This window comes from Passer domesticus, chromosome 3 (assembly GCF_036417665.1).
Source record: "Passer domesticus isolate bPasDom1 chromosome 3, bPasDom1.hap1, whole genome shotgun sequence".
NCBI classification, from domain to species: domain Eukaryota; kingdom Metazoa; phylum Chordata; class Aves; order Passeriformes; family Passeridae; genus Passer; species Passer domesticus.
In genome coordinates this window covers 118,009,384-118,022,384 of record NC_087476.1, presented here as the reverse complement: position 1 = coordinate 118,022,384, position 13,001 = coordinate 118,009,384, and the positions used below count along the sequence as shown (strand labels likewise).

Here is a 13,001-nt window from a genome sequence, read left to right as displayed (position 1 = left end):
TTTGCCAGAAAAATCACTGACAAAGACCAGTTGGGAAATTCCAACTTTATCTTTTCTTTTCTGGTTCTTAAGTAGTTCTCATTGCTACAGCTTCTAACCATCTCTTAGTTTTGTTTTGTTTTGTTTTTTTTTTTTTCACAGCCATTCTTTTGACTGTTAGTACACAAGGAAAACAGTATTGTCCCCATTTTAGACAGGGCAGAAGTCTGTAGTTTTAGAGGCTAAATTCTGTGGACTCTACACCTTGTGATTGGTGAATGCTCAGAGCCAGCTAGTAGTAAGAATGAGGCAATGATAGTCTTGGATAATTCTGGGACTGAACAGCTTGCCAGTGGTTACAGAGAGGGTCTGTGGTAAGGCAAGGGGCTGAATATATGTCTGACAAATGTCCTCTTTACTGAATTATCCTCCTTCTCATCAAAATGTTCCAGTGTTTACTGAACTGGCACCAGAGGTTTTACACCAGTAAAGCTTTTCAGTTCCAAAATCAAGCATCAGGTAAAACTTTGTTTCTGATGAATAAGATACTGAACAACGTCAGTGGCCATGAGAATTCATAGCTCACCAGAATCTGCAGACGTGTATCAAAATATTGGATTGTATTCAGAGGCTTGCACAAGTTCAGAAGCAGCGTTCTCAGATGGGCTCGTCTCTGGCACTTGGCCACCTCACCACACAGGGCCCTCTGTGAGGGCTGCTACGTTCTGCTTATCAAAACAGGAAGGAAAAGATGTGATGCCAAAGAGGATGCAGGTCTCCAGAAAGAATGAAAAATGAGATGCTGGCAGGAAGGGGGAGTGGTAAATGCTGAGGCTCATTTGTCCAGTCTGATTCTAATCTCGCTGTCTGCAGCCCGTGTCCCCTTGCCAGATTAGAAGCACCCATTTTACCTTTTCCTCTTGAGTTCTTGTAAATCTCAGGGCTTGGAAACATTCTGCAGTGGTCATCTTGGCTGACTCTTTTAGTGCCTGCTCAGAATGATGGCAGTTTTGTTAATTCTCTGTACAACCCTATTTATATTTCAACACAAAGAGCAGGAATTCAGTTGTCACGCAGTTTTTTCTAAAAATGTCTGGGAACAGACATCAAATCAAAGTCACCTGTCTTCTTCTTGGGAACAGGAAACTCTTCAAGTCAAGTGAGTAATAAGAGCTATAGTTGTGCTGGGCTTCTGGGAGAGGCCCTGTCTATACCAGGTCCTGGGCATGTGCTTTCTTTCCCTGGTGCACGGCAGTGTCAATGTGTCAATAGAGCAGCTTCACAAATGTGACTGGAGCCCTTGGGAGTGACTTGCTTCTGGTGAGCACACTGACTTCTGCTGCTTGTAAAACATCCTGAGTGATGCAAAGCAAAGTAGATTTTATGTTATGGTGAGAGAATGCTGGGGTGCTGAGGTGCCATGTTTGTGGGCTGTGTGTAGGAGTTTCACTGTCACTCTTGCCAGCTCCCAAAAGCTGAGCTCAGTCTTGTTGAGCTCTGAATCAATTGACAATAAGCAAAGTGTGGTGGGTTATGAAAGGAAATGCTGTGGTTTAAGATGTTTGCATTTTATTATTTCATTCATGGATGTTAGGAATGTAAACAGTTAGTGCATGGGAATTTGGAAATCTAATATTTAGGATAGATTTGGTTAGGCAATACTGTACTGGGCTGCTCTGTGAATTCATGTTGCCTGAGTCATAATTATTATTTGGGTTTACAGTGGTTATACTGTAGTGTCTTTTGAATTTACAGAACAGTGCTTTATCAGAAGTAAATTCCAAAGGAAAAATCATTGCACACAAAAATAGCTACTTTATCATGTTATATAAGATCTCATCTTGTTTTTTATGAAATACTGATTAATTAACCACCTGACAAGGTGTCATATTTCCAAATACATTTTTCAGGTAAACCTTCTCTTTCAATAGCATAGCAGGGTAATATCTATTTCACAGACCTAAAGAGTCCCCAAGAGATTTCTTCTGATTACTATTTAAGTACTACTTACTATTATTATACTATACTATTATATATATATATATATATACACTATATTATACTTACTACTTATTATTACTATACTACTTGCTATTTAAGTCTTTGGAGCATGTATGCTGTTCTACACTAACAGAGGCCTCTGACAAATGTACACATCCACTTCTGTTGCATTTTCCTTAGGAAGTTGCCTTTTACCATGGTGATTTCAAGTCTGTTGAAACAAAGGGGTGAGTTTTCCCATTATTTCCAGCCAAAGAGGTACCATTCTTGTTGCAAATAGAGAAGTTTCTTTGAAGAATTCCAATTATCTTAGACTTACACTAAAAAGGCAGAGCCTTCTGCTACTGCTTGTTTCCTCAGGGCTGGAGCTAATAATAGTGCATACCCAGGATCTTTCCTGTGTTTTGTAGAAACATGTTATTAAACAGCTCATCTTGTATGATGCTGGTCACATGTGCATCACATGTGCTGTATAATCACCAGAAGTTTCATTGATCCTAAATACTGGGAAATGCTGTCATAAAATTATGATTACACTTTACATTATTTGTTAGAAAAATGCTGTTGTAACAGGATGTGTCAGTTAATTGCAAGGATACACAAATGATGCAATCTGTAAGATTCTTTTCTTAAATCAAGGGAAGAGCAACTTTTTTTTGTCATTAAAGAGAATTTAAGGACAATTAGTTGGAAATTGCAGAAAATATTGGTGGTTTATTCTAACAAAAAAAAAAAAAAAGGAGGGGTTTTGCAGGTCAGTTTGGAGTTTGATGCCACACTGTGACCTGGTTTCCTTGTCCAGAGTGTATTGACTTTTCAGAGACTAAGGCTGATTTGTCATGGAGGCTATGTAGCATACCCAAGAAATTTAGCCTGTACAATAGAATGTGAGCATAAGGCTGCTTGAAACATGCCATTTTGTTTAAGTCCTCTTTAGAAAAAGAAGCAAAGTTGCTAAACCTGGAAGACTTCCTCTCAAGAATAATTTCTGCAGAGTTCTCTTCAAGGCAGGCATACAAATTCAAAAGCATTAAGATTAATTTGCTGTTAGCACAGTTTGGATGAGAGTTCTTTGCTGTAGCACACTGAGATTTTGTTTCCTGGGAGGGAGGTGGGTTCTGTCACAGCTCAGGTCAAAGCCTGCTGACAGAGTTGACTCAATTGCCAGCCAGGTAATGACACAGCAAAGCAAGCATGGAGGAGGTGGCTGAAAATACATGGAGCTCATACTTTGTGTGCTTTGAGGGAGAGGTGCTGAAAAGCTCCTTTGTTGTGCAGACTGTTTGCCTTTGAGATACTTAAGTCTCTGTAGATGTGTCAGAGAACAGGGCACTCCACTGTGATGGCTCTTTATGGCCACAGTTGGTCTCACTGTGATATTGTGGTGATGCTGCCCATGAAGAGGAGCTCCTTGTGCAGAGATTGATGGGGAGTAGCAGCTCAGCTTTCCTGCAGTGGCCAGCTGAAGCAGCTTTGCAAGGGTGTTTTGCTGGCAGTGAAGAAATTCAGCCCCCTCTGGCTGCTCCCTGAGGCTGGCCAGTGTTCCTGGGGTTGCCCCTTGGAATGGTTAGGGAGGCATTGCTCACATCTGGCTGCAGTGACTCAGGGTTGTTTGGGAATCAGCAGGTGGAATGTCTTGGCAGTGTCAGTGGTACACGTGGCTGGTGTCACCGAAACCACAGGAAAACAAAAGCTCTCCAACAACAATCTTTAGTGCTAGAGAAGTAGGGCATTACTTTATTCTTGCCAGGGTGTTGTTCTGGCCTCAATGTGCAACAGAAACCAGTTCATCCACACATTGCCCTGGTTATGCAGAGCAACTAATTTCATCACACAAGTCTTTGTTAGATTTTTCACATTCGTCAAAACCCAGAGAAATCCATTGGTTCAATGTTCACTGCTCCCAAGGTATTAGTATTTGGTTTCCTATTGGTTATTGGTTTGCCTTTAATGTTGATTAGTTTCTCATTCTTCATTCTCTTATCTATCCCTTCCCAGACCAGGAGTCTTGGACCATGCCAGGGGTGATGTTTGGAGCTGACATTCATTAATGGTTGTTATCTTTTGTGTATCTTCTTTTTTTGTGTGCTGCTCATCAGACCTGGAGTGGTGGAACAGTCCTTTGAAAAGAAACTTCAATTCCTTTCCCCCTGGGCAAAGGCAAACAAAACCCCTGACTAAAGTTATATTAAAAAATGCTAAACTTCATATAATTTCCAGCACTGGGAACTATGACTTGGACAGAAGAAAATCCTTAGGGTGTGGGTAATGGTAGTTCATTCTTTCATGAGGTTCATTTATTGGAGTTGGCCAGTTGTAAGCAAAGACTAAAACTTCTTTTGAATTGATTGGAATAATGGTGCTCAGCAAAGGAGAGTGTGACTTTCTCAGGCAGAGGAAAAATTCCAATGTAACAATTTAGGAAAATTATGCCTATAATTCTTTGAAAATGCTGCTGTACTGAATTGCCTGCCCTGAGTGGGACTCAGGCTCATACCTTCAGGGCAGCGGTGAAGATTGTTCTGACTTGGACACCAAAGGTGTTTTTGCTTCATAAGCCAGGGTTTTTGTTTGTTCTGATGTTCAGGGGTGGTGGTGGTGATTGCTGCATCACTGCAAAACTTCTATTGGGTTCCCTCCCAGCAGGAGAGGGGGAACTTTGCTAGGGTTTATGGTGTGGCATGACAAGCAAACTTGATGCATTGGCTACAAAGAAGTGTTCAAGAGAGCAGGCTTTGCAAATTTCATGGTTGGTTTCTGCTCAACAAAATGTTTCCCTAAAGTCTGGCTAGCAAATTCTGCACTTCTCAGGATACAACCTTAGTGCTAATCTTACATACCTTAAAATGAGTTTTTGCCCTCGTACCCAGAATTAAATTGGTGTTCTACGTAAGCTGAAGGGTTGCAAGGCAATTATTTTTTAATTGAATTTTTGTGTTCAAGTGGAGTCCAAAACCTAATGTGAAGAGCAGCCACCCACTCCCTTCTTGCTCCCTTCTTGCTTCATTGCTTTTCATCCTCCATGGTATCATAATGCTGGCTTAGTATCCCTTCTGAAGTAAAACTCTTGCATGTGGAATTCTTCTTTATTTTTTTTTTTTTTTTGAGAAGGTAAATGCTACAAACAGCTAAATAATTTAGTTCTTGTAAGATGTTGTATAATGCACAGAGGCTGCAAATTTAATCCATTTAAATGAAAAGGCTAGCCAAACTGGAAGGTTTTGTACTGGCACAAAACAGGAATTACTCTTCCTCTGAGAATCTTTATACGTGGCCCCAACCCTTACTTGTTCCTTTGTGAGGGGAAGTCCAGATAGGATGCGATTTTACAAAAAAAGAAAAAGTTTGTAATCTCTGGTGACTAAACTTGCCCTGGCTTCTTTTACACGCCTCTTCCACTCACTTGATGTCATACTATTTTTGTCCCTTTCTAGCTCATTGACACGATTGCCTCAGAAATCGGAGAACTGAAACAGGAGATGGTACAGACAGATCTTACAGTGGAAGATGAACCTGCTGATTGGCGAAGGTGATTAAAATGTTTATTTTCATGGTTCTGGAGAGTCTACTACAACAGGAATGTTTTCACTGTGCTTTCTTCTTGGGTGGCTTATGTCCTAGCACTTTTCTCCCTGGCAGCATGGGAGGTGTAGATAATCTTGCTCTTGATCCAAGGAATTTGCCTTTATGCAGGAGATTGATTGTTTGGTGTATTTACCTTAATATCTTCTAATTGCAGCTGAGCTTCACTTCCTTGTTAAAAACCTTGGATACTGATGAATATCTAAAGCAGGAAACTACTACCATTATTACCATTGTCTGTGGCACAGCTTTGCTTTCACACTGTAAAGACAAAATGTCCATTGCTTCAAGTGGCTCTTGGAAGACTCAATATGCAATAACATGACTTATTTATGCTCTCAGGTTAGGAAGTAAAATATTGAATACTATGAGCTGATGCATATGTGGGTTATGTGTTTAAGTTAATTTATATATGAGTAACTTGCAAATAAAAAAATAAAATTGTACCTTTAAGTGGGCAGAATGGGAGCCCAGCACTTTGGCTTTTCTTGAACAGTTACATCTGCTAAACATCTGGAGGATAATCAATATTTTAGTCCTTGTGTTAACAAGAGAACACATTTTTGTACTTACCTGAAATGTTTGTTGCAAGAGGAAAGCAACCAATGGTGGGAGTTGTGTTTTATGTGACTGCATGGTCTTGGCCAGCCCTGGAGCTGGTGGGCTTTGTTCTTCTAGCAGTGAGTTAATGAAGTGGAAAATTGTTTTTAGAATTATATCCAAGATTTTTAGCTCTTTTTCTTCCAGTGAATTCTATTGAAATCTGCTTGAAATTAAAACAACGCATATGTAGATTATTTTCAAAAACATTAAGCAGCAGCTTTGTTGGCCAAGTAGTAAAGAATGTAAGACAGTTGAACTAATTAAAGTTCTTGGCTATGGCCCTGGTTGAACATTAGTCCAGTTTTAAAGCTTTTGAGAGCACAGTTCTTTTCGAGGGGCAGAAAGGATACTTTCTTCATTTTGTGAATTCAGCTAATTAACTTCAGCTACTTTTCAGTTAAGAAAATGCTTCTTGTATCTTTGAATACATCATGTGCATGAAAGGCTAAGGTCTACTGATTCTAAAATCTTGGTGGACGCACTTAGCTGGAACAGTCAACTAAACCTCCCCATTTTACAGATCATGAGTTTTCTTTTGATTGATTTTTGAAATGGATTTTCAATCTTAATTTGTTCATTGTGACTGCAAAACATATTTTGGTTTAAGATATATAGGTAAACCTATCATAAAAAAGTGAATAATGCAATTTCCATGAAAAATAATAATAGCCATCAAAAATTATTTTATGTCACTTCAAGATGATAATGTGAAATAGGAAATCTGAATAAATGAGATAAAGTCAAACCTACTCTGACTACAGAATTCTGAACTGCATGCTTCTATGTAAGGAAGAAGTTGTATCAAAGTTGGTAAGTTAAGTAATTTAGTTGTGCACCGACACTTTTTTTTAATATAGTGCCACAGAGCAAGATCATAGTAATTTCAACAAGAGCTTTCCAGAGTTCTTGTTTAAACTAGACACCTCACAAGGCTGTGTTTACTGTAATAACTTTATTTCTTTGTAGTTAATTTAAAACTTGGCAGTTAATGGAGTTTTCTCTTCTTATTACTTTCTGCTGTTCAGAAGTTGGTGTCTTGATATGACCTTTGGATTTGCATCCAGGGATATTTGAGCTCAATGGAATGTCCATTCTCCTTGCTTTTTTTCCACCTTAGCAGGTATCCAGACACCAGCAGTTCTGGAAAGGCAGGCATTGCAGAGCTCTCTGTGGAATTCAGAAAGATAAGGATATGAAATTGTGTGTCTGCAGCCTTAGTATTGTGGTTTGGGTTTTTCTGTGGTTATGTGGTGACTTTCAGATTTATGCACCTCATCTTATATGCTCCTTTATTTTGGGCTCATTTCTCCTTTTTATACAATATGGCCTAAGTAATATCAAGAATGATTCAAGGGCTCACTTTGGCTTGTAAATATGTAAAAGTCAGGCCAAAAAAAAAAGGCTTGCAAAAATGTATTTTAAGAGGGACTGTTTCATATCCCACTTTTTTGATGCCTCACCTTTTTTGCAGTACAGACATTTGTCTCAATAATAATAATCTCAAAATGAGAGGAGTTGTCAGAAAAGGCAGTTAGTGGGACAGATTTCTGTCATGCCATTCCTGTGACCTTTGAAAGAGTAACAAGAGAACTTCTGCATGCAGTGGCATCCCAGGAGCATGTGGGACAGGTCTGGTGGCACCTGGATGATCTTTTAGGAGGCCCCCTGCACATCTGTGTGGATGTCCATGAGGGGCCAACGCTTCCTGCTGTCCTTCAGGAGGGAAGGATATGAAGCTCCAGCCTTCCCAGGGCTCTTGGTGCCAGTGGAATTGTTCAGGGATGCTTTGCTGGTGGTGGCAGCTGCAGCAGCAGCTTATTCCCTTCCTGTTCTATTCCCATGGAAGGAACAGGGCAGAGCTTTGCTCCCTGCCTTAGGTCCCTCTCACTGCTGTCTTTTCCACAGCAGTTACTCGCTTCACTAGAGCCATCTTCTGTCCAGCACAGAGAACCATTTCTGTTACTGCTGACAGGCTGGCAAGTATCCAGAAACCTTCTTCCCAGCTGCCCTGTCTTCCTTTTAGCTGTAATGGGATGCAGGAGGAAGTCACCAGTGGCTCTCTGCCTCTCCCAGCTGATGCTCAGTATGACTGTATGGACTGGGCTGGGGTGATTAGGAGCTGGTAGATTTACAGAAGTCCAGGCATTTAACTGAGTTAACTGTGAGGTGGTTAACTGTTGTGGGACTGGAGTAAGGTTCATCCTGGTTAAAAGCTTGAGCCTGATCCTTGTCTTTTTTACTGTGAGCTAAGTCTAATCAGGATGCAGCACAGCATTGTTTATCTTGGTAATTACGTCTCTGTAGTTCCCACGTGTTTATGGGTTTGCTCAAATCTAAGGAAACTTGCATGAGTCATGTGTTTTCTTTAGTTCATTGTGAGTAGTGTTGAAACCTACCTTTCCCACTGAAGAGGAACTTGAATTAAAGCAGACCATTCATTAAGGCAGATTTGTGTTTCGATTTTGAGTTTAATGTGACCTGGTCAGATTGTCTTTTATCAAGAATCTTTTTTTTTTTTTCTTCAAAATCCCAAACAAATAACACAAGCCAACCAACAAAACATCCTCCAACCTGAAAGTAAAACCAGGAGAGGAATTTAGTTGTTGCATAATATACATATTTTGTGAGGATATTTTGCTGGCATTTAGGTTACAGCGACTTCTTATTCTTGTTCAGTACACGTGAGTTAATCCATTGCTCATGAATTCAAATGGTTATTCTTTCCATGCAATTGTTTCCAGAGTAGTTACACACACATCCCAGTCCCAAATAATTTTAGTCTAACTCTTAACACATAATGAGTTTCGAGAGCTCTCATGCATTGTCAGGGTTTGACTGTATGTCTAATGACCAGATCATTAATTAAAATTATTTTAAGAATAAAAAAAGCAAACTGGGAATATGATGTTCAGTAGTGCTAGGCCACTACAAATAGTTACTGCATTTTCTCCCAGGCCTTGGGAACTGGCTTCTTGTAGGTTGTATGTGGTTTGCCAGGTATGTTTTTCCAAGGTGTGCTTTTTCCAGAGTTTACCAGGTTAGATGTTTCTCTCTGCCTCCTTCTTTATTATCTGGGAATAGGAAATAATTTTTTTAAAGTGTTTCATATTCCTGTTTACCTCACCACAGATTGCAATAACATTCTAGTGCTGATTTATCTGAGTTGCATTGGTGTTGTTTGAACCATTAGTGTTTAGGAGTGGCGGAAATTCTGGTCATGATCAGATATTCATAATCTTTGGCTTATTTCTTGCGGGAGCAGAAGCAGCTGCCCCAAGGAGGTACCTGTGTGTGTAGGTCAGAGAGTTTCCAGAATGTGGAAGGGATTCAGCATGTAGTACCTGGAGGTTTGAAAAAACTGATAGCCCCCCATTAAAATTTATGGTGGTCTAGGGGGTGTGGGACAGCACAAAGCCAGACAAACCAAAGAGGAACATCATGACCCTACATGCCTGTGCAAACTCTTGCCAGCTTTAGGTGGTTTTGTGATAGCAAGCAATGCCAGTCACACACCTTCTTTTGAATGTCAGGTAGCTGTCTTTAGTAGGCAAAAAACTTCTCCCTCTTGGATATATTCCCCCTTGCAGCATGTTAAGTTTTCACCTCCAGACCAAGGGGAGTGGAAATGATTTGCATCTGTCTAAACTTGCAGCCAGCATTTGGTGTATAACTTTGTCACAGCTCCCTGTGGTTTGTAATGCAGCTAACTGGCACTGAGGGTGAGTGGGAGATTTCTGAGCAGTATTTACTGGAGTTACAGCTCAGGAAAATGCTTTTGTGGTTCACGATTTGACTTCTTGGAGATTCATCCGTTGCAACACTGGGGCTGGTTGAAAAGGGAACCCAGTATTCCTACGGAGGCAGTTTCAGACCCAGTCTGAATGACTGATGTAAAAAGTACTTCCCTCCTGCACCCCATGTGTATCTATGTATTTTGTGTCCCTTGAAGGCATACTGGCAGTTAGTAAAAGCTTCTGATGTTTGTGGGCAGGGGTGGGAAATCATCTACATTTGAGATGCCTTGGAAATCTGAAAAGCATTGCATCATAAGTAAGCAGACAGAAAGAGGAAAAAATAAAGAGGCAAACAATTGTGATGGTAATTGATCCAGGTAATGAAATGTCAAATGATTTTGTCTGTTCTTATCTGATCATACAGTGAAAGTGCTATTCCCCATTTACTTTCCTTGCTTGCCCTGTGCAAAGATTCTGCAAGTTGCTGAACAAAGCTAGAAGAAAGCAGTGTGGTTTTTTTGTTTTTTTTTTTTTTCTTTTCTGTTGCGTGGTTGGTGGGTTTTAATTTGGTTCAGCTTGTTTTCTTTGGTGTGGGTTTTTTTGCAGGGGCAGAGAGGCTTTTTGTTTGTTTTGAAAGCATGCAGTGCTCCTGTGTTTGTGAACTCTGTACCTACTTGCTGAGGGTACAGTAGCTGGCATAATGAGGATGGTAAATGCTGTTAGTGATGCTTAGGGCCTGTCCAAAGCACAGAATTCAGAAGAGCTGCACAGTGTGCAGTGGGGAAGTGGAGCTGTGTTGTCCTCTGCTGCCCAGGGCCTCTCCTGCTGCAGAAAAGGTCTGTAGGGGGAACACATCCTCTGCCTGACAGCTCAGGGAGTCACTCGAGCTTGCAGGGTGCTTTTTGGCTGTTCCTGAATTTTGTCATCAGGAAGCTGTTACCAGAATAACTGCTCCATAGTGATTTCTAGCATGGGGAGAACCATAGCATGTGGTTCAAAAATGTGGTTCTAGCTCAAAAATGAGGAATTTGAGCCAGCAACACTACTGAGTGTTCTGTATTATATGGATGATGGTGAAGCTTTGCATAACAAAAGGAGTTCTCAAAGTATTCTGTTTATTTGCATTTTTAATAACAAGAATCTGCAGCCTCCAAGAACTCTACTTCATTACTGATGTAGCAGTAACTTTAGATGCCCTGCTCCAAATGAATTTTAACCTTACATTACCTTGCCACATTCACACTTAGCTTAGACTTGATTTCTCACATAGCAGTCAATCCACAGCCAAAGGAATTTGGAGCATAAATATACAATTCCTTATTTGTTTCTGATCCTGGGAAGTATAGTATTAAAATGAGAGGTAAGGACCCTTCATGGCAAAAATGAAAAAAAAAAGTAAATATTTACAGAACTTAGCAGGAGTATGATAAGAAGTGACTGTCACTTAGGACATTTTTTTAAGGAAGCTGTGCCATAGGGAGGATTATTTGGGGGTTTAATTTTTTTTTCCTATTTCTTTCTTATGTTTCTCATCTCTTTCTCACCTCCTCCCAGTCTGACCTCTTAGCAGAGGGGAGAAAAGATGGATATGCAGCTGTGAAGGCAGCAGAGCTGCTGGAGCAGAGACAGTAGTCTGGGCATAAGGTGAAGTGATGCTGGTTTGTGGACTTGTGTTGTGAAAATAATCCCTCCAAACAGACAAAGTTCTTGTGTCTGTGCAGTGATCACCAGTAGGTAGTGGGTTGCACCATTGCCAAAGTATTGAACAGATTTTTCTGGCAGGCATGAGAGAGCAAAATTTCTGTGGGTTGCAGCATTTGCAATCCATCTGGGAATAAAAGTGTCTGAATTGCATAAATATCCTTGAAGAGAAGTTTTTCCATATATTAGCACAGCAAAGAAGGCAAGTGAAATATTCTTTCAATCACATCTGTGCATGCAAATCTACCTGAAGTGATGGCTGAATTTCTCCTACCTCACAGAGGAATGCTAAGGCTTATCTTCAAGCTGGCTTTGAATTGAGAACCTTTAAGGAGAATTTTTGTGTATGCTTAATATAAAAATTCTCAGTAGGAGAAGTACCAGCCCAGAGTGTCAGCAGTGCCATGAGCTTTGTGGTAATTCTGTTCTCTGACCCAAGTGATTGTTCATAGGAGGTTAGCATGTCTAATTTTTTTTTCTGAATTTTCCACAGTCTAATAAAGGATATGGATAATGTCTCTCCTGAGAAAAATGATGTAAAAAGCTGCCCCCGGGACTCTGGATATGACAGCCTATCCAACAAGCTGAGCATATTGGACAAGCTCCTCCATACTCACCCTGTGTGGCTGCAGCTTGGTCTGAACGATGCTGAAGCCATGGAAATTTTGCAGACACAGCCTCCTGGGGTAAGAAGAATCTCAGTTTCTTTAAGGACATGCTTTTCCACATTTGTGAAATTTCCAAATTTCACAAATGGTTTTGCTGCCATTTAACACCCAGGTGTTGGACTCAGTACAGTAATGACCAAGTAAAATTACAGTATGTTTTAGAGCAGACATCATGAGGTTGTTGTGGTTCCTTTTTGTATATGATCTGTATTCATTCTGGCATCTGTGATGAAGCTAATACCATGTCCTTCTGCCTCCCCCACAACAGATATTTCTGGTTAGGAAATCTGCAAGGCTGCAGAAGAAAGTCATCTCTCTTCGTCTGTCCAGTGACTGCGGGTCCTGCCTGAAAGAATTTGCCATAAAAGAAAGTACATACAGTAAGTTGTGAGTTCCATACTTTTCAGCTGTTCCTTGGGTACTTTTTCCCTATAGGATGCAGGAGCACTTGCACTGCTGAAACCCACAGCAGAGGATACCCAAAGTCATGCAAATAATGTCATGGGCTGCCTGTGCTGCTCTCTGAGGGGGCTCTGGGAGTGGGTCAGGCATATTCTGCCAGGAGGAGAGCAGACGTACAGAAACACTTGAGACTGCTTCAGCTGGAATGTTTCCATTGTGTACCTTGATGAATCCAGTATTCATTTATGTTTATGGGTAGTTATCCTCTTAGAAACTTACATGTCTTTTGTAGAAACATGGTCTGTAATCCTGTCTGCTTTCAGTGAAATGT

The 13,001-nt window shown here is 40.5% G+C and overlaps 1 protein-coding gene across 13 annotated transcripts in view; it reads left to right on the top strand.

Annotated features, from left to right (window-relative positions):
• Positions 1 to 13,001, top strand: part of RIN2 (Ras and Rab interactor 2) — a 62,372-nt gene that overhangs the window by 24,705 nt on the left and 24,666 nt on the right. For all 13 annotated transcript variants that reach the window (XM_064415447.1, XM_064415436.1, XM_064415437.1 and 10 more), the window contains 3 exons: positions 5,415 to 5,509; positions 12,094 to 12,286; positions 12,537 to 12,648. In XM_064415447.1, the coding sequence (XP_064271517.1) occupies positions 5,460 to 5,509; positions 12,094 to 12,286; positions 12,537 to 12,648 (355 nt within the window). In that variant the 5' untranslated portion in view covers positions 5,415 to 5,459. The remainder of the gene's footprint in view (positions 1 to 5,414; positions 5,510 to 12,093; positions 12,287 to 12,536; positions 12,649 to 13,001) is intronic.